This window comes from Diabrotica undecimpunctata, chromosome 6, assembly GCF_040954645.1.
Source record: "Diabrotica undecimpunctata isolate CICGRU chromosome 6, icDiaUnde3, whole genome shotgun sequence".
Classification (NCBI taxonomy): Eukaryota; Metazoa; Arthropoda; class Insecta; order Coleoptera; family Chrysomelidae; genus Diabrotica; species Diabrotica undecimpunctata.
The window spans coordinates 118,719,544-118,745,626 of NC_092808.1; the positions used below are offsets into that span (position 1 = coordinate 118,719,544).

Genomic DNA, 26,083 nt, shown 5'->3' on the forward strand with positions numbered 1-26,083 from the left:
TGTTTAAATAGCCATATTAGTAATTAAATTATTTTAATTCTGGTCAATAACTGATTATTGGATCAGTTATCCGCGCTAGGCGTCAATCAGTGTAATTTCTGACCCAGTAAACAGCGCTGAGTAGCGATGATAACAAAGCCGGTCTTCTGTTTCTTTTACACAATAAGTCTTCTCTTACTTCAAAAACTCTACATAGTTTTCATCCAGTATTATTGTTTACGTATTGAGCTTAGTAGTAATGTTTAAAATTACAATTCTACTTTCTTAGTGTAATTCTCAAGTAAATTTATTATAAGTTCGCTGGGCCAAGCTTATTCAACGTGTTTTTCCGGCATAGCTTACCAGTTCAAAAACCTTAATTGGACGAGCAATATTGGGTCGTCCCTAATATAACCCAAAAATTAAGATGTCGATGATCTAAATGCGACCATTCTGAATTTTCTTTCAGAAAAGTTGTTTTGGTTCAAATTAATTGACACAGTTATAAAAAAATCAGATTCATTGAGCTCCATGATCTTTAATTTGATCATGGATGAAATCATCAAAAGCGGTAACAAAAGAAGGGGATACAAAATGGGAAACAAAGAAATAAAAATACTCTGCTACGCAGACGACGCAATGTTGATAGCCCAAGATAGTCTACAAAGACTGGTCCACACATTTAACATAAGAGCAAAAGAACTAAATATGACAAACTCATATCAGAAAACTAAAATATAGATAGTAGTCAGCAAAGGACCAACCAGATGTAAAATAAAAATTGATGGCATCAGTATTGAACAAGTAATATTATTAAAATACCTGGGAATTACACTTGCTAGCTATGGATACCTGGATAAAATACTGAGAGATCAAGTACAAAAAGCAAATAAACTGGCAGGATGCCTTAATAACACTATATGGCGAAACAGACACATTAACGTTGAGATGAAGTCAAGAATTTATAAAGCTAGTGTACCAATAATAACTTATGCCTCAGAAACAAGACCCGAAACAGCCACAACGCAAAGGCTACTGGAAACGACAGAGATGAGAGTGCTGAGAAGAATTACAGGAAATACGCTGAGAGATCGAAAGAGAAGTGAAGACATTAGAAGAAAATGTAACGTAGAGTGTATAAATAAATGGACATAAAATAGAAAAAAATAATGGAATAACCACATAAGCAGAATGGAGGAGACCCATGCAAGAGATAAGTCACCAATCGGCAGAAGAAGTATCGGAATACCGCGCAGAAGATGGAGTGACAACCTTCCATAGAGGTATTAATCTGGCAATGAACAAGCAGAATTGCTTTTAAAAGGGAAGAAAAAGAAAAAGAAGATAGCCAACTTCACTACAGAGTTTTTGAATCCATTGGAATTACCTGAACTCTCACCTAACAATTAACATTTTAAAGTACGATCAGTTGTAATTATGCTGAGTAATATTAATCAACCTTGACCGTGCAATGGAACGAGACCGATTGTAAAAAGGATAATGAACAATGTCATTAAGGCAACGATCATCAAGAAAAAATACAAAGATAAGGATATTTTGTTCCTGAGTATACCGATAATTCCAACGAACGTACCATTTGATTTTAAACATTTACAATTGTCCATACTTTTGGCTTTTGCAATGACAATAAACAAATCAAAAAGCCAACCATTGGAAGTTTGCGGAACTAACTTAGAGTTTCCATGTTTTGCGCATGGACTATTATTCGCGTGTCGAAAAACCGTCATCTTTGTATATTTATATAACGTAAAAAAAAATAAAAATATTTTTATCAGAAGGCATTAAATTGATTCAACTTTTTTCATGCATAATATGTTTGAGAGATATTTTTTTGGTTTTATTTTCTGGAAATTTTTTTGACACATTATTTAATTCTTAGACGGTACGAAGTTTAGCTAGTTACTTATAGAATAGTATAAGGATGGCATCACCGCCAGCTCTTTCTCTCATTACTCTCATTAACAGCCTACCACTACTATCGATACGCGCTGGAGATGGAACATAATCAAGGGTGTAAAACAACGTCCACCGCAACAGGGAATTAAACCATAGAACCAGAGAAATGATCTGTTAAGACCTTCAACCCCAGGATTTTCAATATTGATCAAAGACCAATCGTTCTGGGAATACAAGCTGAAATATTGATCTGGTAAGAGCTTTTACCACGAGACTTTGAGTATTGATCAAAGGTCACCATCCTTTTCGTCGGCGACTAAGTAATGATTGTTCGCTTTTCGTTGTTTACCCGTATCGAGTAGTGGTCGATCGGACACCTCGACTAGCTTAGACTATTGATTAGTCTTCTTCACTGTTTAGGCAGTGACCTATACATCATCATTTGCTTTCAACAATCCTAGTATCGTCAATGTTTTCTTCTCGTTGGTATCAACAGGAGACCGTAGCGCAGTCGATTTTATTCACTGGGATTCATATTTTTATTTTATTGTACATGTTATATAGAAGTTAATTTTACTTTGTTACTCATTTGTATATATTTAGATTATCCTTGCGTTTTACTGAGTCTGGTGTCTAATAGAGCTAGCTACCCGTCACAATATTTGGTCTTTGTTCATCCCACTCTTGTATTTAAAATTATTTTGTTCATTCTTTAAGTGCTCTATTATATACACTATAAATGACAATTTTTAAAAATTTCCAAGTTGTCTTTACTCGTTACTGTACTTTTACTGACAAACATATTTCTGAGTATAGTATCATTTAATTTTCAGTTATACTGAAGAAATGCCTGGCATAATTACTAGTTTATTTATATAAATTTGTAAATATACATGTAAAAGTATTTTAATTATAGTTTGCATTATTGTATTCCAGTAAATACCTCCAATATATAAGAGCTATTCCGTGTTCCTCTTCGCATTATTTCTTCATGTTCCTTCTACCCTATTCCTTGTTCAAGTTTATACACCCAATCGGAACGATCCTTTGTAATTGAAACCACCTATTAGACCACATATTAGACATTAGAAGGTCGTATCTAAAAGGGCAAGCCCTAATTTAATAACAAAACCTCTTGCTTGCTTATTTCTTAGGGAAGTTTGTAATTCGATAAAACCACTTCACCTACGTCTACGTTTTCTGCAAACTTTCGATATACTTACCTCTGAACATTTTATTGTGGAAGTGAAAACATCGAAAAGCCATATACACACCAACAACAGGCGCATTTTACGTGATTTGCCCTTAGATAAAATTGAGTGAAGTGGGAAAATACATTTGGATTTGTGATGTGTTGTTTTTTTAGGTGAGTGGCAAAAATAATAACCTGGCAGCTAAATATACCGAATTTTTCATCTTTTCTACTTTTAACACGAATTTTGAAATGGATAAACATGCAATATTGATATTTGTTATTTTGCGATTAATTCCAATACTTATTTCGTAATAGTTTATGGTAGGTGATATTATGATATAGATTAATATGGCATTTTGGTTCACATTTTGGATTTAAGGCTAAGCCAGCCAAGCTTTCATTAAAGTACTATTCGACTTTGTCGAAAGCTACTTTTGACATATTAACATATTAATAGTCCAGGATATGACGGCGAAAATACTCGAATACCTCAGAATTGTTTTTTATGCATCAATTTGCACGAAAATTTGTGGGTAAGCTTAATGTACCCTCCACTAAAAATCTAGTGTATGCAAATATGTGCTAATTATTTTTTAGGTTGAAAACTACACCTTATTTTCCAAGTTTATATTAACTAAAAGTAAAGCTTACAACTTCTTGACGACCACATTGACCCATCTTATTCTATTCACAGCAGCTCGAAATAGATCAGTTGATGTTATACCAGTCCACTTCCTAAGATTGGCCAGCCAGGATATACATCTACGTCCAGGGCCTCTCTTACCCTCAATCTTGCCTTGTAGAATCAACTGTGGCAGTCGGTATTTATCATTACGCATGATGTGGCCGAAGTAAGCAAATTTTCTGTTTTTTGTGTTGTTAATAATTTATTTGCCTTTTCTTAGTTTCTAGAGAATAGTTATGTTACTTGTGTGGTGTATATATGAGATCTTCAACATATATCGGTAGCACCAAATGCCTCTAATCGTTTTATGGCATCTTCTGTAAGGCTCCAGCTTCCTACTCCATAGAGGAGGACACTAAAGACGTAACATCTAAGAATTCTTATGCGTATATTGATACTTAAAGATAAGTTGCAGAGAATCTTCGCAAGGCTGTTCAAAGAACTTCTGGTTTTTTCAATACGAGTTTTTATTTCGTAGCTATCATCCCAGTGTCCTTAATATTGCAGCCCAAATAGCATATTTTTTCCACTCTTTCTAACGGTGCATCGCCTATTGTAAATTGGGCGTTTATGTTGGTGTTCTTAATAATAATCATTAGTTTTGTCTTCTTGCAATTTTGTTTTGGGCCGTATTTATTACATGCTTCAACAACGTTATCAATTAGCCTTTGGAGCCCCTGCGCACTATCTGTCAGCAACACTGTATTGTCTACATATCTAATATTGTTTATAAGTTGGCCATTTACAGCAATTCCTTCTTCTGATTCGTCCAAGGCCTCTTTAAAGATGTTTTCAGAGTATATGTTAAATATTGCCGGTCACAATATGCAACCCTGTCTAACTCCTTTTTCGACTGTGAAGATCTGAGACAGTTTATTTTCTAATCGTACTGTTGCTTTTTGTTGGACATATAAGTTTGAGATTAGGCATATATCCTTACCATCGAGTCCTAATGTTTTTAGGATATCGATTAGTTTTCTATGTGAGACTTTATCAAATGCCTTCTCGAAATCAATGAAACATGCGTACACATCGCAGTTAACATCCCTGGCTCTCTGTATTAAAACTAAGAAACTAAAAAGTGCTTCCCTCGTTCCGAGTCCTGCTCTGAATCCAAATTAAACTTCACTCAGGTGTTCTTCTAATTTAGTGTATATGCGCGAGTGAATGATAGCAAGGAGTACTTTAAGTACATTGCTCATCAAACTAATTAATCTATATTCTTTACATTTTCTAGCGTTTGGTTTTTTAGGAAGTGGAATGAATATTGATAGTAGCCAGTCTTTTGGTAAGTAACCAGTGTCTCATAGATATTGTTGAATAGTTTCGTAAGAGCTGTGATTTGATGTGTTGGTGTGTGTTGTTTATTTCAGTCGGACTTCGTACTGCATCTTCGAATAATTCTTGCATATATTCTTTCCATCTTCCTAATTTATCTTTAATGGTAATCGCAATCTGGACTTGTCTACAACTATGCCTGTATTGCGTTGTTTTTTGGTATTCTGTACCTCTTTAATTTTTTTTGTGCATATCGAAATCGTGATGTTTGCGTTGTAGTGTTTCAACTTCCGTACATTTCTCCATCAGCCATGCTTCTTTTGCTCCTTTTAGATCCTTTAGTGTAGTCTTATGCAACTTTTTAAATTCGTTGTCATTTCTACCGTTTAATTTTCTTCGCTTTTCCATCATCTGCAGTATTTTATCTGTTATCCATTTTTACTTCTTTTCTCTTCTTAATTTTAGATATTCATGCGCAATTGTGGTAATAGATGTTTTCATTTAGTTCCACTGTTCTTCTGTGGCTCTAGTAGTGTCTTCAACTATTTTCGCAAAATTCTTATTAATATCTGTTTTTTACTTTTTTCTGGATGTCATTTTCTTTTAGTAGTCTTATATCTATCTTGGGCCTCATTTTTTTATGAATTATTTTAAGTCGTATGTTGATATTTGCAACCAATAGACTATGATCTGAGAAGACATCTGCGTCTGGATATGTTTTTGTTGAGGTGATAGAATTTCTAAACCTTTTGTTTATGTTGATAAAATCAATTTGGTTTCTTATGATTTTCCCTGGGGTATCACCGGTATAAAGTCTTCTTGGATGGAATTTAAAAAATGTATTCGTCATAACCATATCCGTCTCTTGACAGAATTGGATTAGGCTTTCTTCTCTTTCGTTTCTTATGCCAGGGCCATACGATCCCACGAGATTCTCGACTGTACCTTGTCCTATTCTGGCATTGAAATCTTACAACAGACAGGAATAACCCCAAAATGTGTTGGACAAAGATTGTTTTATACTACGAAATATTCTTCAATAATTTTATTCATCTGTGAAGCCTTAAAAACCACTTTTTATTATGACTTAAGGTAAAATTATACTATTTTACTGATATTTTTATTTTATTAGTATTACAATGCAATGTAATTAATATTATTAAGACCCAATTCATTTTGTATTCTAAGTTTTCAACCCATAGTTTTAATATTACTACCCTTAGAAGCATCTGTCAATGCATAATCCAAATCTAACGCTAATGAAAACTACTCCTATTGTCAAAAATTATAAAACTCCTCAATAGCTTGATCAGAAAAATTTTTGGCCAATAAATTAATATTCCTTCTAACGGAAGTAAATAGTTTATCTTCTCTAAAATATTTATACTCAGTTGGATCCATTGTCTCCTTAAAATTTTTCATATCTTGTAAATACAACAAAGCAGATTTGTAATAATTAAAGCTTCCAACTGCATGTAAAAAGGAATCAATAGTTCGTTACAATCTAATCTAATTTCTAATTATCCATTATTTTAGTAGCTAGAAATCTTTTAAATATAGAAACAATTTTGCAATATAGCACCTATAAATTACAAATTTACTCTGTTTTGAATTATTTTAAGATGATTTTTAAATATGTAAGTTGACGATTTTTTTAAATTCATCGTTTGAATGAATTGTATCAATGTTCATATCATAGGTAAACTTCTCTTCTCTCTCTAGCAGATTTTGAAATTCGTTGTTTTTATTCTTTAATTTATTCATCCCAATTGACACCATCATCTATCAAACTGAAGAAGCCATCTCCAGTTTACCTTACAAAGATGCTAAAATAACTAGATAAGACATTGCTAGAGTTCTTAGAAACTCAAAGCCTCCTACTCAGAACTAGCCAATCCGAGAAAAAAGCCCTGAGAGAACTTCAGTCAAATCCAAATCTAGTCATTTTCCCCGCAAATAAAGGTAATGCCACTGTCATCCTAAACACTTTTGCTTACATTAATAAACTCTCAAATCTCATTAATACTTTAGACTACAGACCAATTTCTAATAATACAATAAACTATCTGGAGAAAACAACAAAAGCCATTATCAATAAAACCTCTCTTCCTGTTGACATAAAACAATATCTAATTATTCGTGAAAAGTCTTTCAGAACACCTCGAATATATGACCTATCCAAAATTCATAAACTCAATATTCGTTTACATCCCATTGTCAGTGCATACAACTGCCCTACACAACCATGGGCCAAGTACTTCATGGCCGAAAATGCTTCTTCATCCTTCGTCAAAAATTCTTTTTATTTCATCGAAATTCTTGAACAATACCCTATCTCACCATCAGACATTCTAGTAAGTTTCGATATCGTTTCACTCTTTACAAACATTCCTATAAACGAAACTCTGAAAATAAAAATTCTGAAAACTAAATACAGAATCCAGCAAGACCACTTATTTCTCATTAAACACTGTATGTCCAACACTTATTTCATCTTAAAAAATCAGACAGATTTGTCTACAGACAAATTAATGGTGCCTAAATGGGCTCCCCACTATCTCCAGTAATTTCCAATATCTCGATGGAAGACTGCGAGATCTGACCACTATCTACATCAATGCTCAAACCCACTTGCTGACCTTCGACTTGGAGACCTCTGATAAGAAAAATATCGTCCGCTCCCCTAAATCAAAATCCTTCTGCCAGAAATGTTCACGCGTGTGTTTTTTTATGTAGTTACATCTCAAAAATTTTTGGAGTAGTTATTGCCACCAAAGTTTTTTTAGAATTGATTTGCAAATGACTCAGAAATGTCAATGTTAGATGATAAAATACGCTTGTTTCTGTACAACAACGGGACTTTGTGACTATTGCATTTACACATTTTTCTAAAATTCTCCCATACAGAGCTTATAGGCACAAAGCTAAATATAGCAGATAGGTGTTTTATTTAAATTTGATATTTTTCGTATTTCTAATCGTCTCCTTCTGTTGGTGCCTATTCGTTTTGAATATTGACGATCATTCGGGCTATAATTATTTTATTAACTTATGCTTTAAATAGATTAGTTGTTGTTGTGGAGAACCATTTCGTCACGTTTTTTAACCACGATATTCTTCTTCTCCCAATTCCTCACTTTCCTAATACTTTGCCTTGAAGGATTATTTTCCGTAATCTGTATTTAGTGCCGTTTCTCTTTATGTGTCCGAGATATTCTAACTTTCTCCTTTGAATCGTATACATCACTTCGCTTTCTTTCCCCATTCTTCGTAGTACAGTCTCATTGGTTATCTTGTCCGTCCATGACATCCTTAGGATTCTTCAGTATAGCCAGATTACGAAGGCTTTAAGTTTTTTCTCCATTGCTTCAGTGAGTGTTCAGGATTCAACTCCGTAGTATAATATCTAGAAGATATAACATCGTAGGAGACTTAATTTTATCTCCAGATTAAGGTTGTGGCTTTCTGAGAGTTTGGCCATGTTGTTGAGTGCACTCCTAGCCTTCTCTATTCGACATTTTACTTCTTGTGAGTGATTCTATTGTTCGTTTACTATTTTTTAAAGATAGGTAAACTGTTTTACTGGGTCCACTAGTGTATTCTTGATAAGCAGTTGAACGTCTCTAATTTTATTTTAACTGATGACCATAAATTTAGTTTTTAATATGTTTATTTGCAGTCCAAATCTTTTACTTACTTCATTTATTTTGTTTGTTAGTTGCTGTAAACTGTTTAAACTCTCTGCAAAAATAACGGTGTCATCTGCATAGCGGATGTTGTTTAGGCGTTCTCCATTTAAAAGGATTCCATGTTCACAATTTTCCAAAGCTTCACTAAATATTTTCTCTGAATATAGGTTGAATAATATAGGTGAAAGTATACATCCTTGTCTAACGCTTCGCAGAATCTTGATCGCTTCCGTCGGTTCATGTCCAAGATTTGTTCTTATTTTGGTTTATTGGTTCCAGTATAAATTTTGTAATATACGCCGGTCTTTATTATCTATTTGGGCTTTTGTTAGAACATCATTTATCGGTGTTGAACTGTGTCAAAAGCTATTTGGTAGTCCACAAAGCAGGTGTAGATATCGCGAGTCATATCTCTGCATCTTTTAGTTTTATCAATACTTCCTTTGTCTACGATGATCTCTCCGTTGTCATTAACAAGTTTACTTACTCTTCTGTTTTTACATTTGCCTGTAATTTCTCTTACCTTTTTATGCACGTTGAAGTCGTCGTATTTACTTTATAGAATTTCTTATCTAATTCCAATAAAAGATATTATATGAAGAATTTATTTTGGATCGTCATTTCCTTCGTTTTTATTATTATTAATAAAGTATTGATGTATTAGTAGACTATATTAATAAAATTAAACGTGGAGGGATAAAACATAACAAACCTGTTAGCATATTAAATGTTCATAAACTCCGTGTTAAAAGTTTTACTCAATTTTTTTTTATTTTTACAAAAATAATCGATTATGTTAATATTGTTTTTAGAAATTTATATCTGCTTTGCTGTATATTTACTACCTAAAGAACCAAAAAATGGTTTATAGCACGTTCATATATTTACATTTATTTTTAACACCTCGTTCCAGCGTGTTTGGTTATTACTCACGTTCAGTTTCTGATATAACATCCCGGAGCAGTCATACTTTTTCAACTTTATGGATTTCGTATATGCAGTTTTTATTATTATGCGGATAATATTAGATGATAGGTAGCTTTTTCGTCTGCACAACGCATTATTCGAAATGTGAGAGTAATAATATGAACTTTATAAATGCTTGTCTGAACTGTGTATTGATTTATAATACAGTTTTTTTCTTTTAAGCTAAGCTAACATTGCCGTGCACGTCTGTGAAAAATCCGATTAAGACCATGCTAGTTCAATTTATGTTCACTTATGATAATTGAAAATAGTATCGGAGCAAGTAGGGAAGATTAAAACGTAATTAATAGGTTCATTGACTCTAATATAGATAAATAAAAAAGCCAAAGCTAATACAGTTTAAAAACCTACATGTCTGAAAGTGTCTCTTAGTGTGTCCTCGTTCCTTTTTATGTCCTTGAGCGACATACGTCATTTTTATAATTTGTATTCCCATTTTTGTAAATTTTCAGCAGCAAATTTTTTATCTATTGTGTTTTATTTGACAGTGTGTCTTTTACTTTACTTTTATTTTATATAGTGTGTCTATTATAAAAAATAGTAAATAAAATAGTGACCAATTAGATTAGGCACTCTCTTATATTTCTTATATTATATTAGGCATAAAGAATATCTGGGCTCTATTATAAGAAATGAGCAGGGTCATAACTTATTACAATTCGTTTTTGGTAAAAAGAGATTTAAGGAGAAGAAAAATTTATTCCTCTAAAACCTGAAAAAATTGTTTAACAATTCTAACCAGATTGTTCTGAATAGCTGCCAGCAAACTAAGGATTGCCCTGCAGGTCACCAACATTCGAAACGGATAATCGTCATTAAAAAAATACTTTATTTAAAGTTCTTCTTTATATTAAGTAAATTATAATATTGTAACCAACATGCACTCGTTTTATTTAAAAACGCTACAGTTGGTGTCACGGTGTGAGATTTAAAAATAAATTCAGTAGTGACTTTTGAACTTTTGAAAAGTATTGTTCGTCGGGAACATCCGCGTAGTTCAGTAGTGATCTTTGTAAGAAATAACATTTAAAAAACGTGTGTGCCTGACCAAAGATGCGGAACAGTTACGTTAACAACTAGAAGAAAGGAATGAAAACTGCAGCGTGTCCAAAAAGATCCTTCAAAAACGACTGAGGGATGTTTTCCACAAGAATGGAGATGACCCAGATACATTCCAGTTTCCAAAAGATTCGATGAAACGTCTCAAATTATTAGAGAAGCAGCTAGAAAAAACGACGAGAAAATGAGATTCAAATTGAGATGAAACGACACATCATATGAGATTCAAATTGGTACCATTTGATGAAAAGTCTTCATGGTCGATATACCTTAGATAATTTGAAGCTATTGCGACAGACAATCATTGGACAAAACAAGAAAAGGCTGTTTCCTTGACTGCTGCTTTACGAGGTGATGCTGCGGATATCCTAAGATCAATTTCTAAGGGCCAAGAAAAATGTTATGATAGACCATGTTTACTAGATAAGACAAACGTTACGGAGATGCCCATCTACAACAAGTCTACAAAGTATAAATAAGAAATACAATTCAACGAGCAAGTGAGAATTTGCAAGAATTTGAAGCAGTTGTTGCTCGTGTAGCGCGGTTTGCTTATCCGGAGGTGCCAGACAACATTTTGGAAGAAATTGCTGTAGACAACTTCGTCAATGGGTTGAACGACAGTGAACTACAGAAAGCTTTACGACTAGCAAGACCAAAAGTTTAAGATGAAGTGCTCGCCATTGCCTTGGAATACAAAACAGCTAGTTGAGCTTCACGGAGCTACTGAGTACGAACCTCTGAAGAGAGTGACGAAAAAAAACGATAAACGTTTGGAGGAAATCGTACGGAAAGTAGTCAGTAACATGATGCTGAAGAGACACGTAAATTGCAAGAAAATAATAGTTAAAAAGCTAGAACAGATTGAACACTAGACTGGAAAAAGTTATTCAAATGCTGATGCTCAGTCAATACGTTCATGCAGTGCAAACTTTAATCACTGTCTTAAATTAGGAGAACGAATTTGCCCCTTGAGAAGAACTACCATGATTAATGATTAATGGCAGCCTCAACCGCTACAAGACGCTTAAGCAGATCATCCATGTATAAAAAGAGTATTAGATTGGATCCGTCAAAGCGAACATGATTGAAATTTTTTCTTTGTCAAATTTTAAATCAATGTTTCAAAAATACAAAATACAAATCATCATCATCCAGCCTCAAGAGTCCACTGCTGAACATAGGCCTCTTTCTCATGTTTCCAACCCCGTCTATCTTGCGCCGCTCTCATCCAGTTTTTATCGAGTCTTCTTAAATCATCAGTCCATCTTGTAAGTGGTCGACCGACGCTTCTCTTGTCTTCCCTTGGCCTCCATTCCAATAACCTCTTTGTCCATCGCCCATCTGTCATTCTGGCTATGTGTCCTGCCCATCTCCATTTTAGTCTGGCTATCTTCTCGATGATGTCAGTCACTCCGGTTCTTCTCCTGATGTCTTCGTTGGTTATTCTGTCTCGCAGAGTTATTCCTAACATGGACCGCTCCATTCTTCTCTGCGTGACTCTCAGTTTGGTAGCTGCTGTTTTGTTTCTGCTCCGTACGTCAAGACTGGGAGGACGCACTGATCAAATACCTTTCTCTTTAGGCATGTGGGCAGCTTACTTTTAAAAGTTTCTCTCAGTTTTCCAAATGCTGCCCACCCAAGGCCGATTCTTCTCTTCAGTTCATGAGTCTGGTTATCCCTGCCAATCATAATTTCATGTCCCAGGTATTTATATCTATCTACGAGTTCTATTTCTTTTCCACCAATACTGATGTTCTGGTTGGGTACCAAATTGGTCATGATTTTTGTTTTCGAGATATTTATATTTAAACCTACACTTTCTGTAGCCACAACGAGTTCCTGTACCATCTCTCTTGCCATACCTAGATCTTCAGCTATTATAAGTATATCATCGGCGAAACGTAAGTTGTTTAGATATTCTCCATCTATTTTTATTCCCTTTGTCATCCAATCCAAATTCTTAAAAGCATGTTCTAGCACCGTATTAAAAAGTTTAGGTGACATTGGGTCTCCTTGTCTAACCCCCGTTCTATTTTTATGCGATTACTGTTAGTATGTAATCTGACAGTGGTTGTTGCCTGCAGGTATATTTTGTATAATAATTTAGTATATCTATAATCTAGCCTGCATTCTTTAAGCGCCTGTAATATTTTGCTTAGCTCAACTGTGTCAAAGGCTTTGTGAAAATCGGTAAATATTAGAACTAGAGGTTTATTGTATTCCACAGCTTTCTCTATTAGGGTTTTTATACTTTGTAGATGGTCATTTGTTCCGTAACTTTTTCGGAATCCTGCCTGTTCCCTTGGTTGATAAGTCTCTAATTTTCTTTCCATTCTCTTAACTAGTATTCGCGTAAACAACTTATATATATGGCTGAGGAGGCTAATCGGTCTGTAATTCTCTAAATTTGCTTTGTCTCCTGCTTTGTGTAATAGAATCATAGTAGCGTTGTTCCAGTCTGTTGGAATATTGGCGCTGTGAAGGCAGATATTGAAAAGTTGTTTAATTTTTTCAAGTAATACATCCCCTCCATACAAATGAACCAAGCAAAAACTGCAAATATTGTAGTTTCCAAAACAGATTAAGCAGGGTGAAAATTTCAAATTATTGTGCTTGATTGTAAATGCGGAGGAGAAAATGGAACGAGAAATTTACAATAGAGTAACGAATGCGACTTAAGCTATTACGTATTAAACGAGGCACAGAAACTTGGACATTTAGTGAGGGATAAAATTAAGATACAAGCGTGTAAAATGTCGTATCTAAGAGCAGTTTTGGGATTGACGAGAAGCGATAGATTGGGAAACGATTTTATACGGGGACAATGTAATGTTTAGTCATTGTATCAATGTAAATCGATCTTAGATAAAGTCAAACAAAGACAACGTGCGAGGTTTGGTCTTATGGTTCGTATGCATGATAATAGAAAGGGAAAGCAAGTGTGGCAAGCAGTAGTGGACAAAAAATGAAGAAGAAGAAGACCAGCAAGGAAGTGAAATAGCGAGAGTGGAAAGGCACTGAAGAGACGAGAAAACAGTTGGAACAAGAGGAGTCAATGGCCAAGATCCGCAGCATGTGGAGAGGCTTCTACTCCAAAAAATCGAGTACCTTACACCTGTAATGTTAAAGAAGAATTAAGTAAATAAATAGTGTGATTCAAATCAAGTTATAAAAACAACGTAGTTTTTCTACGCAAAAATTTTCTATTTGAAATGAATCTTAAGAAACAAGTAAATTTTACCAGCGTACATAACTGCAGCGTTCAAATTACGCATAAGGAACAAATACTACAGATCTACCTGGCAGGCCGAATCTTTAAAGAAAAATAATAGTTAGACTAGCTAGAATAGCTTTTGCCAAGACGCAAAAATATTAAATATTGCACAATATGTCACTAAAAATATTATTCCAACAAGACGTTTTACTGTGTCAAATGTAGTGGACCACATAAAACAAAAACATTTAAAAAAAAACTAGATGTAATGAAAATCATGAAATTAATTATAAAACCTTTGTATACCGCGACTTAGTAATGGTAAAAAACACGAAACATCCAACAGAAACAGCAACTTGGGATTAAAATATTATACTCTATTCAACTCTATCCATTCTAATGGAAGCTATGCAGCAATCGATAGTTAAAGAAAACGACTGCATTCCTGGACTTGTAATTAACAATCTTGCTTAATGAATACATAAAAATATGTTCAGTCAGATCTACAGATAAAACATCATCATCATCATCATCTTGGTGCTACAGCCCTTAGAGGGCCTCGACCTTTTCAAGCTTTCTACGCCACTCTGTTCTGTCCCTTGATTGCATTTTCCAGTTGCCGACTCCGATCTTTTGGTCTACCCCGTCTTCTCATTCCCACGGGTTGCGCTGTTAGAATCTTTTTTATCATGTTCGATTCAGGGGCCCGGGCTACATATCCTGCCCACTGCAGGCGGTTTCGCTTAATTATAGTGGTAATATCTTTACCACCAAACGTATGCTTGTAGATATTCTGCAGTTCAAATATCTCAACAGATAAAACAGCGTGACTTCAAGTATGCTTACTATGGTTATAAAAATAAAATAGTAAAATAATTGTACTCTCATTAAAAATTTTTACGAGAAATTCTAATACCACGAATACACAAGTCTATCCTTTTTTCTAAAGAACCCATTAATCTTTTAAACGATTGGGGATCAGCTATAATTTCATTAAACTGACGTTGAATTCTGTCTTCCGATTCTTGACGCGAGTGTACCTTTGTAGCATAGACATTTTTCTTAATAATCGTAGCTTCTATACCCCGACCAATCTATTGATTGGAAAAATGGTTATACAACCAATTACGACACCTATCAAAGTGCGGTGAAGCTCCATCGTGCATAAAAAATAAAGATCTTTGCTCATTTAGCGTTAAATCTTTTAATGTCTCAAAAAAGTGATTGTTTTAAAAATCAAGGTACATATCACCATTTAAATTTCTAGGTAGAATATGATAACCTTTTAATTTGTTACCTAAAATTGCTGCCCAAATATTAACTTTAGATGAGTGTTCTTTATGTGATACCCTCTTGACTCATGGATCCTCATCACACCAGCAGTGTGCATTATGGGAGTTATACATACCTTGTCGCCTAAAATTGGCATCGTCTGTTACAAGAATGCATTTTAAAAAATTTGGATTAAAAGCTGTCCTTTCTTGCTATGTTTCACAAAAATTTACTCTAGCCCTTAGATCGTCTGGTAAGAGCTCTTGGACTTGTGTGTAATGATAAAGATGTAGCTGCTGATCTTTAAATATTTGTAAAGTACTTGAAAAAGACGTATTTATATATATTCTGTTTGGTCTCACATTCCCAGTTTCTCGACAACGTCGTTCAATGGCTCTAAATGTTTTTTACTTGGTAAGTTTCTTCTAGGAAACTTTTCTGCATAACGCGTAAAGCAGCACTAAAGTTTTCTAAATACTGGCACAAGGTTAATAACATGTCGGTGTATTCAACATTTGAGTATCTTTTATTTTTTAATCTTTCTCTAATAATTCTACCCTAAAAAGTTATGTTGAATAATACTTGGTACGAACCTTGTAACTAGCGCCCTCTATGAGAGTGAGATATAAAAACAAATTTATGGAATGTATCAGCTTCCAAAACATATTCGTATAAAATTTCATTACAATGTTATTTACCTATCCTAGAGGCTGTGTTACCTTTTATTTAAACACCATGTATAGTTCTTTATTGTCTGATTTTTAAATTAGTAACATAGTTGTATTATTAAACGTTTGTTATATATACTTTAAATCTCTGCACTGTTTTAAATTTATTAATAATAAAAACTAATAAAATCACGTCAATTTTAAATCATTTTTGTTTTTAAAATTCTTTTTCAGAATTTTTTATATACAAATAAACTTTAGGTACCCTTAATTCAATTAAACAAACTAATGACCTTTTTTAAACACAATTTATTGCAGGAACATAGTTCATCTCAATAACATAAAATTACAACTCAACAACTTTTCCCTTGTTATCTTAGTTCCAAGTACGCTAAAGAATTCATACAGGTAGCATCCTCATGTAACCCTCACACAACCCTTCTTTACTAAAACGCAATTACCAACATTCCACTAGCGTGTTTTCTGTTATCCCTACAGCTATTGCAACCAAAGCACGCTTTACAATGTAGTTACATAGCCGTTGACGAGATAATCTTCTTGAACATTTGGGACAACACAAAATTTAACTTTATCCGAAATTTAGTTTCAAAATCTTTTGCTTTAAAATAAATTTTTTTTATATTAACTGTGATAGTATATAAAATCAACTTATTTTAGAGCATGCATTTGAATTTTGACAAGTAAAGTGCCTCCGAGTTTCGATAAAATATCAGTTTTCAGTGCCTAAAATAAGTTTTTAATTTGCGAATCCACCAAAAACTGCTATGACATATTATATGATACATACAAATATTGGTCGTTGGGTATGTGTTTAGGCATGTATAACATTTTGATTCAATTGGGTGAGTTTTTTTTATTATTTTATTGATAACAGCATCTACCACTTTGGGTTAATAACTGTACTATAATTAATACATCATCATCATCATGCAACCTCTTCTGTCCACTGCTGGAGATAGGTCTCTCCCATTTTTCGCCACTCTTCACGGTTCTGTGCTTCTTGTTGCCATTTCTTGGATATTCGTCTAATGTCATCCATCCAGCGTGTTGGTGGTCGTCCTCTGCTGCGTTTGTCTTCTCGTGGGCGCCAGTCAATTAGTTTTCTGGTCCATCTTGTGTCTTTCAGTCTCGCTATGTGACCTGCCCAATTCCATTTCAGCTTTGCTATACGTTCGACGACATCACTGATACCTGTTGTTTTCCTTAAGTCTTGATTCCTTATTTGGTATATTTTTGTCACACCGAGAAATGATCTGTTTATGCGCCTTTGTGCCACTCGCATTTTTAGTGCTGTTGCTTTTGTTAGCGTGAGAGTTTCTGCTCCGTATGTCATAATAGAAAGAACGCATTGGTCAAATGTCTTCCGTTTCATAGCTATCGGGATGTTGCTCTTAAAGATGTCTCTTAGTGAACCATACGCCGCCCAAGCAAGTGTTATTCGTCGTTGAAATAAATACATAGATACTTAACTCTAAACAGTATTTTTGATTAATTATTGGGTTCACAATTAGGTAAGAATGTCATATTTTACATTTTGTAAATAGGTTTTACAAATTGTTAACATTTACAGTTTGTTTAAAACATCAATATATTTCAAGTAATTAAACATATTTGTAAATATACAATGTGCTCCTTTTCAGAGTGTTTTAGTCTTTCACTAATATATTTAGGACACTATTAAGATGTATGTTACATTAATGTCGCAGTTACATTAGTCACAAATAGGGTGATTTGCTTTGAAGATTGGGTAGCTGTGAGTTAGTTAGTCTACTATGACCTATACGTAGATGGGTTAGTTTAACAACTGCTGGCGATTTAAGTATGTTTCGCACCAAGATTCGGTTGATTGCTTTACGATGTGTGGAGTTGATTGTAAAACATTTTATTCGTTGTCCCATTCATAATTTTTCTTTAAGGAACGATTGGTAGTCGGATACAGACATGAAGTTTACTAACACTAAAGAGGCATGTGTATTGCTTCTCTGGTATAAAAATTTGCTTTTTCATTTCCTTGAAGTCCAATGTTTAATGGAATCTATATAAAGCGTAGTTGCTGCCTGTTGCTATTTAGTATAATAGTAAATAGAAGTAGTTAACTCTTTTATCGTATGTAATGCACTGAAAGAGTCGGTAATTATGACAGGATTTAGAATTTTTTGGGTACGTACATGAATGAGGGCTTGCAGAATTAAGTATAGTTCTCCAGAGTATATAATGTAAGTGGAAGTTAATTTAAACTGTAATACAATGTTCCAAGCTATAACTACTGATCCCACACCAATAATAGGTTTGGATGAATCTGTATAGATATGGCAATGATCTGGGAAAAAAGCAAGTATGTTGTAAAATGGTTAAATAATTATTTGATCACATCTTAAAGAAGAAAGGTCCAGGGGGAGGTGTGACTGTATTTGTCTGATAAAAAAATTTTAAGAATTTAATATTATGTTGAGAGAGATATCTTCTGATTCTCTCGTAAAACGTAGGGTTCGTCCCTTTTTTATTTAAATAAGTTTCATTGAAATATTCAGCGACAGAATGATGGAGTGTGAAATGCAATTATATTGCACATATAGATGGTGCATATGTTAATGACCAGTACATTCTTCTTAATTTTAAAGGTGGTTCCCCGGTTAAACATTTAACTTTTAATGGGGCTAGTATAGAATGCTCCTGTAGCTATTCTTAGTGCTAGATTTTGTATGAATTCTAGTTGAGCAAGAAGTGTCTTCTTTGCAGATAAGTATACAATTATTCCATAAGATTGTACTAGTAATTATAAATAGGAATCAAACTTTTAAAATCTGAACCCCAATTACGATTGCACATTGTTTGCATTAAATTGAGACCAGAGATTGATAAGATCGCTCAATTTGCATAATATGGTATTTCCAAGATAATTTATTATCAAAGATTATTCCTAAAAGTTTTGAATGTTTCACAGTTGATTTTGGTTGTAGAAAATTTCAATCTCATAATTGTAGACCACTTTCCAAGGTGATTTAATGCACATTGTAAGTTTTTCTGTATAGAAAGAATATTTTTTTCTCTTAAGTATGCAACTAAATCATCAGCGTATAATATCGCCATAAGATTTTGTTTATCACTTCTATGAATAGTATTAAACTAATAACAGGTATCTGAGGTGTTCTATTTATTTGGTCTTTAGTGTTGAATGATGTACCATTAATCTTAACTTTAAATTGTTTCTTGTTAAGAAAATTATGAATAAAATATAGTATGTTACCTTTGACAATCCAATGACTAAGTGTGTTAAGAATGTTGTATCTCCAAGCCATGTCAAACACTTTTGTTATATTGAAAAATACAGCAAGACATTCCTGTCCAATTGCAAATGATTCATGTATTTCGAACTCTAGGTCTATTAAATTATCTATTGTGGATCTGTTCCTAAGAAAAGCGCTTTTTTCATTGATTATTAATTTATTATTTTCCAAAAACCATCTTAGTCTAAAATTCACCATTTGTTCCAAGATTTTGCACATTGAATTGGTAAAAGAAATTGGCTCATAGGAATCAGGATCAGTTCGTGATTGTTTTGGTTTTAGTAATGGAATTATTATCGCCTGAATCCATTTTGTGCTAGATATTTTCCCCATTATCTGGTAGATTTTTTAAGAAATTAACAGGAATATCGTCTGTTTCTGGTGCCGATTTTTTGCTGGTACTTAAAGAGTGATTAAGCTCTTCCATGGTAAATGTTATATTAAGAGTATTATTTTCAATACAATTAAAATCTATTATTTGATTTTCCAAAATCATCTTAGTATTAATAAACTTTTTAAAAAGTTGTTATTGCTGGAGTTAATTTCAAATTGTTTTGCTATTAACTCTGCCATGTCGTTATTAGATGTTACTATCTGTTTATGTTTGTATAGTAATGGTATCCTTTTATAGGTATTGCTTCCAGATATTTTTCTAACATTTTCTCATGCAGTGCTTATAATAGAAGACACAAATTCTTGCCAAAAGTTTTTCTGTTCTTTTTAGTTATATATCTAGCTTGAGCCGGGGCATTAAATAAAATTGCATGATCTGTATCTGTATCTGTAGAGTAGGGAGAGCGGGTTAAGTTTCACAGCACTTAGGCCACAATTGACCCATTATGCATCCTCCCAGGGAGCTGTCACCCTTAGCTCATTGTCCATCCTGCCATTCCTAGGAAGGTGGACAAGTCACCAGGAGACATCTCTTTTATGTGGGCAGGTGTGGGCCAGAACTCGCCGAACACGTACTCTCGTATTAACGATAACTCTGGGCATTCACATAAGACATGCTCTACAGTTTTGTCTTCTCGTTCACACTTTCTACATAGAGGTGTGTCTGCAAACACCCAGTGTGTAGAGGTGTTTGCTTAGTTGACAATGACCAGTTAAAAAACCAACTGCCAAACGTAGGTTTTTCCTGGTCATTGCCAAGTACTTCTTTGATGTTGACTCTTCAAGGTTACTTAGTGTTACCCTGTCAAGTTTACATCCTTTCCCTTCTTCCCATCTTTTTATGGTTTGCGTATGGGAGTGACATTTGACAATTTCTGCGATTGTTGTAGTTGACCAACCAAAAAGATCCCCAGGTCCTAAGAGTCTTAGGCCTGCCGCCTTCCTAGATAATTGGTCAGCAATGCGGTTGCTTTTATTCCTATTGTGTCCTTTAACCCACCTCAGGATGATGGTATTACCATCCGAAGCTTGAGTTAGTGACTCGTGACACTCCATTACTAAACCTGATGTGACACGTGGTCTATTTAAGGTTAGTAGCGCTTGTCTGCTATCTGTGCAGATCATTATAGTTTTCCCTGCTATACCCTTTTGGGTTATCTCTTTTGCGGCTGTGGAGATACCAGTAAGTACTGTGTGAACTACGCTGGCATTTTTGCCCATACCCCACTTTATTCTTAGGTTCAGTGATCTGGAGTATATCCCGCATCCAGAGCCTTCTTTAATTTTTGAGCCATCGGTGTATATGCAATAGGCATTTGCCACGTTTGTCTCCATATACTGTCCTGTTTCAATTTTGTAGGGTTTGTTAAAGACAAACTTTGGTTCAATTGAGTCGCAGCCTGCCTGTAGGAGTGGTAACGCATCCAGCTCTCCTCGCCAGAAACGAGTTCTCAATTGTCCCATTCCTACATCAAGGTTTGCACCAGCTGAGCGCAGTCGCATCATTGTCACTAGCGCCACCTCTTTGACATATATATCTAGAGGCGTGATGCCAATGATCAACTCCATTGCAGCAGTTGGTGTTGTTTTCATGGCACCTGTTATATTTATGCAAGCCATCCGCTGAATATGGTTTAGTTTGTTAATCGCTGTTGCCTGTAGCACTTTTGGTACCCAAGCAATAGCTCTGTAAGTTAGCATTGGCCTAATGACAGCGGTGTAGACTCAGGCGATCACCCTGGGCGTGAGGCCCCAGGTGCGTCCGACCGTTCGTCGACACTGCTCATAGGCAATATATGCTCTTTTAGCTCTACCATCTAAGTGTGAGTTCCATGTTAACTTCTTGTCAAGGGTAATACCAAGGTACTTCACCTCGTCAGAAAAATTGAGACTGTATTATTGCATTTAGACTGTATCATAGAAAAAATTGCATGATTTTTAGAAGGAAACTGAATTCCAGTACTATTAAGCACAGCAGAGTATGATCTTTTGTTTTGAGATTGTTGATGTCAGTCATGGCTGTTGACAAGTTTTTGAGGTCGGATCTGGTATCATTTGATAAACTCATTAGTACCTAATTAAATCAGTTAGAGAAGAAGAGGTGATTTTTATAAGAGGCTTTTCGAAAGCCACCTAACCTTACAAACGGTATGCTTTGCAATGATTTTGATATATAAAATAAGAATAACTCACTGTTGTATTACCTAACGTAACTGCGCTATATACGATTACTTATTGTTTTTGTTTAAGTTTATTTCAATATATGCAGATTACTTTAAAAATAATAATTTTTCGAAACAGAAACGTAAACACAGTTTTTGTTACCATGTTCAATTAGGTCAGTTTGTTTAGTATACTTCATATTTTAATATTAATTAAGCCGACTTGCAGATATGTGTAGATGTAAGTAACATCGACTTGTTTTAACGGTTTAGGACTTTGTTTTGATTTCCTGTTTGATTAGTATTAAAAATTAAATATTGTTTATATTGGGATTAAGTTAAAAATAACAAAAGACCAGGCAATGATAACGTATACGGGGAAGTATTGAAAATGCTGTGCGAAACAAACAGTCAATTCCTAGACTCCCTCGTCAGACTCTTTAACAATATTTATAACAGCGGGGAGTTTCCTGAAGACTGGCTAGAGTCAACTTTTGTTGCCATACCGAAAAAACCAAAAGCAAAGTCTTGTGATCAACATCGGATGATAAGTCTCATTAACCACATTTCGAAGGCATACGCCAAGGTTATTTACAACAGAATTAGCAAAAAATGCGAGGATAACATTGGAGATTCGCAGTTTGGGTTTCGGAATTCTCTTGGGACAAGAGAAGCACTTTTTAGTCTACAGGTACTCATCCAGCGCTGCAAATATATGAAAAAAGACATGTACATATTCTTTATAGACTACGCAAAAGCATTCGATAACGTAAAGCACGAAAAGATAATTGAAGTTCTCCATAAGATCGGAGTCGACTACAGAGACATTCGAACAATAGCGAGTCTCTATTGGGGTCAAACAGCTAAAGTGAAAGTAGGATCTACATTGACCAATAAAATTGAGATCAAGAAAGGGGTACGACAGGGCTGTATCTTGTCTCCTATTCTCTTTAATATATACTCAGAAGAAGTATTTAAGACAGCGCTGGAGTAAAGCACAGCAGGCATAAAGATAAATGGAGAAATAATTAATAACAAGGTATGCTGATGACACTGTGATTCTAGCAAGTAGCATGGAGGAACTGAGTTGCCTAATGAGTAAGATATAAAAAACAAGTGCACAATACGGACTCAGACTAAATATCACAAAAACCAAATGGATGTTAGTAAGCAAAACCCAAAAACCACCACAGCAACTGATATTAGACAATGAAAGAATTGAACACGTGGATTTGTACATCTACTTGGGAACAACAGTTAACTCAAATTGGGATAAAGCGAAAGAAATACGTATAAGAGTAGAAAAGGCAAGAGCATCGTTCACTAGCATGAAGCAAATTTTCACCTCTAAAAACCTCACCCTACCTCTCAAAATTCGACTTCTGAAATGTTATGTATTCCCGGTTTTGTTATATGGAATGGAGGCGTGGACAATGACGGCAACATGAAATGTGGGCTTACCGACGTATATAACGTATATCCTGGACTGAGCACGTGACCAACGAAGAGGTACTACGCCGAATAGGTAAAGAGAGAGAGGTAGGAATAAGTATAAAGAAAAGAAAGTTGGAATACATGGGTCACGTTATAAGACATAATAAATATAGAGTACTACAGCTGATCGTTCAAGGGAAAATAGACAGCAGAAAGGGTCCAGGGAGGAGAAGACACTCGTGGATCCAAAACTTGCGGCAATGGTTCGGATTGCCATCTGCTGAACTATTCAGATCTGCCGTAAACAAAGTCACAATAGCCATGTTGATTGCCAACGTTCGGAACGGACAAGGCACATGAAGAAGAAGAAGGGATTAAGCTACAATTAATTTAAATAAAAACTACATTTTAACTACTATTGTTCGATGTTTCGATTTCAACTCCGGAAATCATTTTCAAAAAAGACTATTTCCAAAAATGTGGAAAAAATGTATCCAGTATTAAATATTATTATAAATAACCAATATAAACAAGTATTATTATCTTTTACATTTATTTAAAAGTCCATGTTTTTATGTATCTCCTATTTTATTATAAATTGAATATTCAAAGGTTGTTTCGAAAATAGTGATCTTATTGCTTATTTTTTCTTATAGGTCGTGGGTTTAATTTATAAATAATATAATTTTTATTCCTATTGAAAAGATTATTATAACTAATGGGGCTGTATTTTGTTTTTTTGACAACACCAATTATATTTAAGCATTTTATATTTCCCCCAGGAAATATTCCACTTTATATTGTATTATGTTATGCCCACGGAAAATGTTTAGACTAGATCGTAAAATGGATCTTTTAATCCAAAACAAACTAAGAGAGACAAACATAGTCCTTAAGTTAATCGAAAAAAGCCCTTCTCCCCAATAAAGCCATCTATAAAAATCCAGTCACTCACCGACAAGAACCATCTCCCGGTATCCAGATAATGCAACAAACTAACGTTCACCATCATCGGTTCAATTTCCGCCTCCCTTTTTGAAATCACGTGATCGAGTTCCTCTCGCTCTATGCCGATGTCCAGAGTAGGATGAGGCAAATCCGTGCTGGAGTCCCTGTTAGAGTTTTCATTCGGCAACTGTCTTTCGAAATCAATTTTAATACTGTGTGGAATGTAGAAAGGGCCGCGAGGTTCGGAGTCCGCCAGAATTTTCTTGGTACCTTCGTAAGAATTCGATATGGAATCAAGGACGTCGCTCTTGTGAGTTGTTCGATAGTCGTAAGAGAGTTTTAACTCGGATATCAAAGGCAAGTCGGGAAAATCTGAAAAAAAAAGACAGAGTTAAATATTTTATATACACAGAATATCGTAGAAATACAAACAAGTACACATATATAATCTTTAAAAATTTTTATGTTTTTGATTAGATGGTTTTTAATTTTAAATATTTTATGGCAAATAAATAAGTTAAATATTATGTTTATTTGTATGGGATTAAACCACAATTGACTGTAATAAAAATTACATTTTTAACTAACGTTCGACGTTTCAATTTCCACTTATTATTATTTAAAAACATATAATCCATATCAACCACGCAGGGTTATTAGTGAAGTAAAATACAGTTACCAGAGTTAGATTTATTTACATTAAATAAATAAATATATATATATATATATATATATATATATATATATATATATAAACATAAATAATTTTTATTTATTGTTAATACTTTTAAATAATTTAATACTTAAGACGAACAGACAGTTAAGATTTGATTTCACGTATAGTGCGTCTGTGTATCCGCTTATACGTATTTCACCCTAAAAGGGATCTTCGGAGCGTCTATTCACAAACGCTCTGAACGTGAAAATAATCTTTCCTGCCATATTAGAAGCAACTATAAAATGGCTTCGATCTAGACGCAATAGCGACATCTGATAAATAAATCCGTAAACTAATTTTCGAAACCAATTCAGATTTCTGCTTTAATCTGTGCCTTCTAAGAATTGCAAGACACAACAGACGTTGATAAAGATGTTATTAGGGACATAGGGAATCTAAAATTGAATTCCACAACATATCTCCTTAACTAAGCAAAAATCTTTAGCGAATTGGTTTCTCGTACTCATAAAGAGTAAATCGAAATAAAAAGAAAAGACAGTTAAAATTTGATTTCACGTATAGTGCATCTGTGTATCCGCTTATACGTATTTCACCCTAAATTAGATCTTCGGAGCAGCTATTCACAAATGCTCTGAACGTGAATATAATCTTTCCTGTCATATTAGAAGCAACAAAATGGCTTCGAAAATTTCGAAAATTTCGAAAATTACTTAAGGTGTTTTTGATGTCACCTGAGATTTCATATTTTAGTCTTTCTTCTTCGTAGTACTGGAAATCAATCAGAATATGCTTCACCGTTGATTAGAGAGAACAGTTTCTGTAGGTTGGCGAGGATTCTTTTCTGATTAAGAATTTAAGGGTTAGTGCAGTAGGTCCAATTCTTAGTCGGTTAATTATTACTTGGTCTCTTCTATTGAATGAATTATTTAAGATGGTCTTGACAAGAGCAGGAATTTCGTTTAATTTGGTTCCAGCATTTTTCCAGTAGTCCTACCATACATTCATACAGTGACCTTTAATTAATGTCTTAATAATTTTGGATAGGACTGGTAGTAAGACAATAGGTCTATGTTTCAGACATTTGATTTTTCACCACCCTTGTGAAGAGAAATCATTATGGGTGGCTTTAAACACTCTGGAAATATACCTTGGTCAAAGAAATCGTTAATTAGTGAGTCTAACACATTTTTAAAGGATTTAAGAACATTTTTAT

At 34.2% G+C, this 26,083-nt stretch overlaps 1 protein-coding gene across 2 annotated transcripts in view; it reads right to left on the reverse strand.

Moving 5' to 3' along the window:
• Ten-a (Teneurin-a transmembrane protein) overlaps positions 1-26,083 on the reverse strand; it is a 621,367-nt gene that overhangs the window by 399,511 nt on the left and 195,773 nt on the right. For both annotated transcript variants that reach the window (XM_072535236.1, XM_072535235.1), the window contains exon 6: positions 24,199-24,563. In XM_072535236.1, coding sequence (XP_072391337.1) covers positions 24,199-24,563 — 365 coding nt within the window. The remainder of the gene's footprint in view (positions 1-24,198; positions 24,564-26,083) is intronic.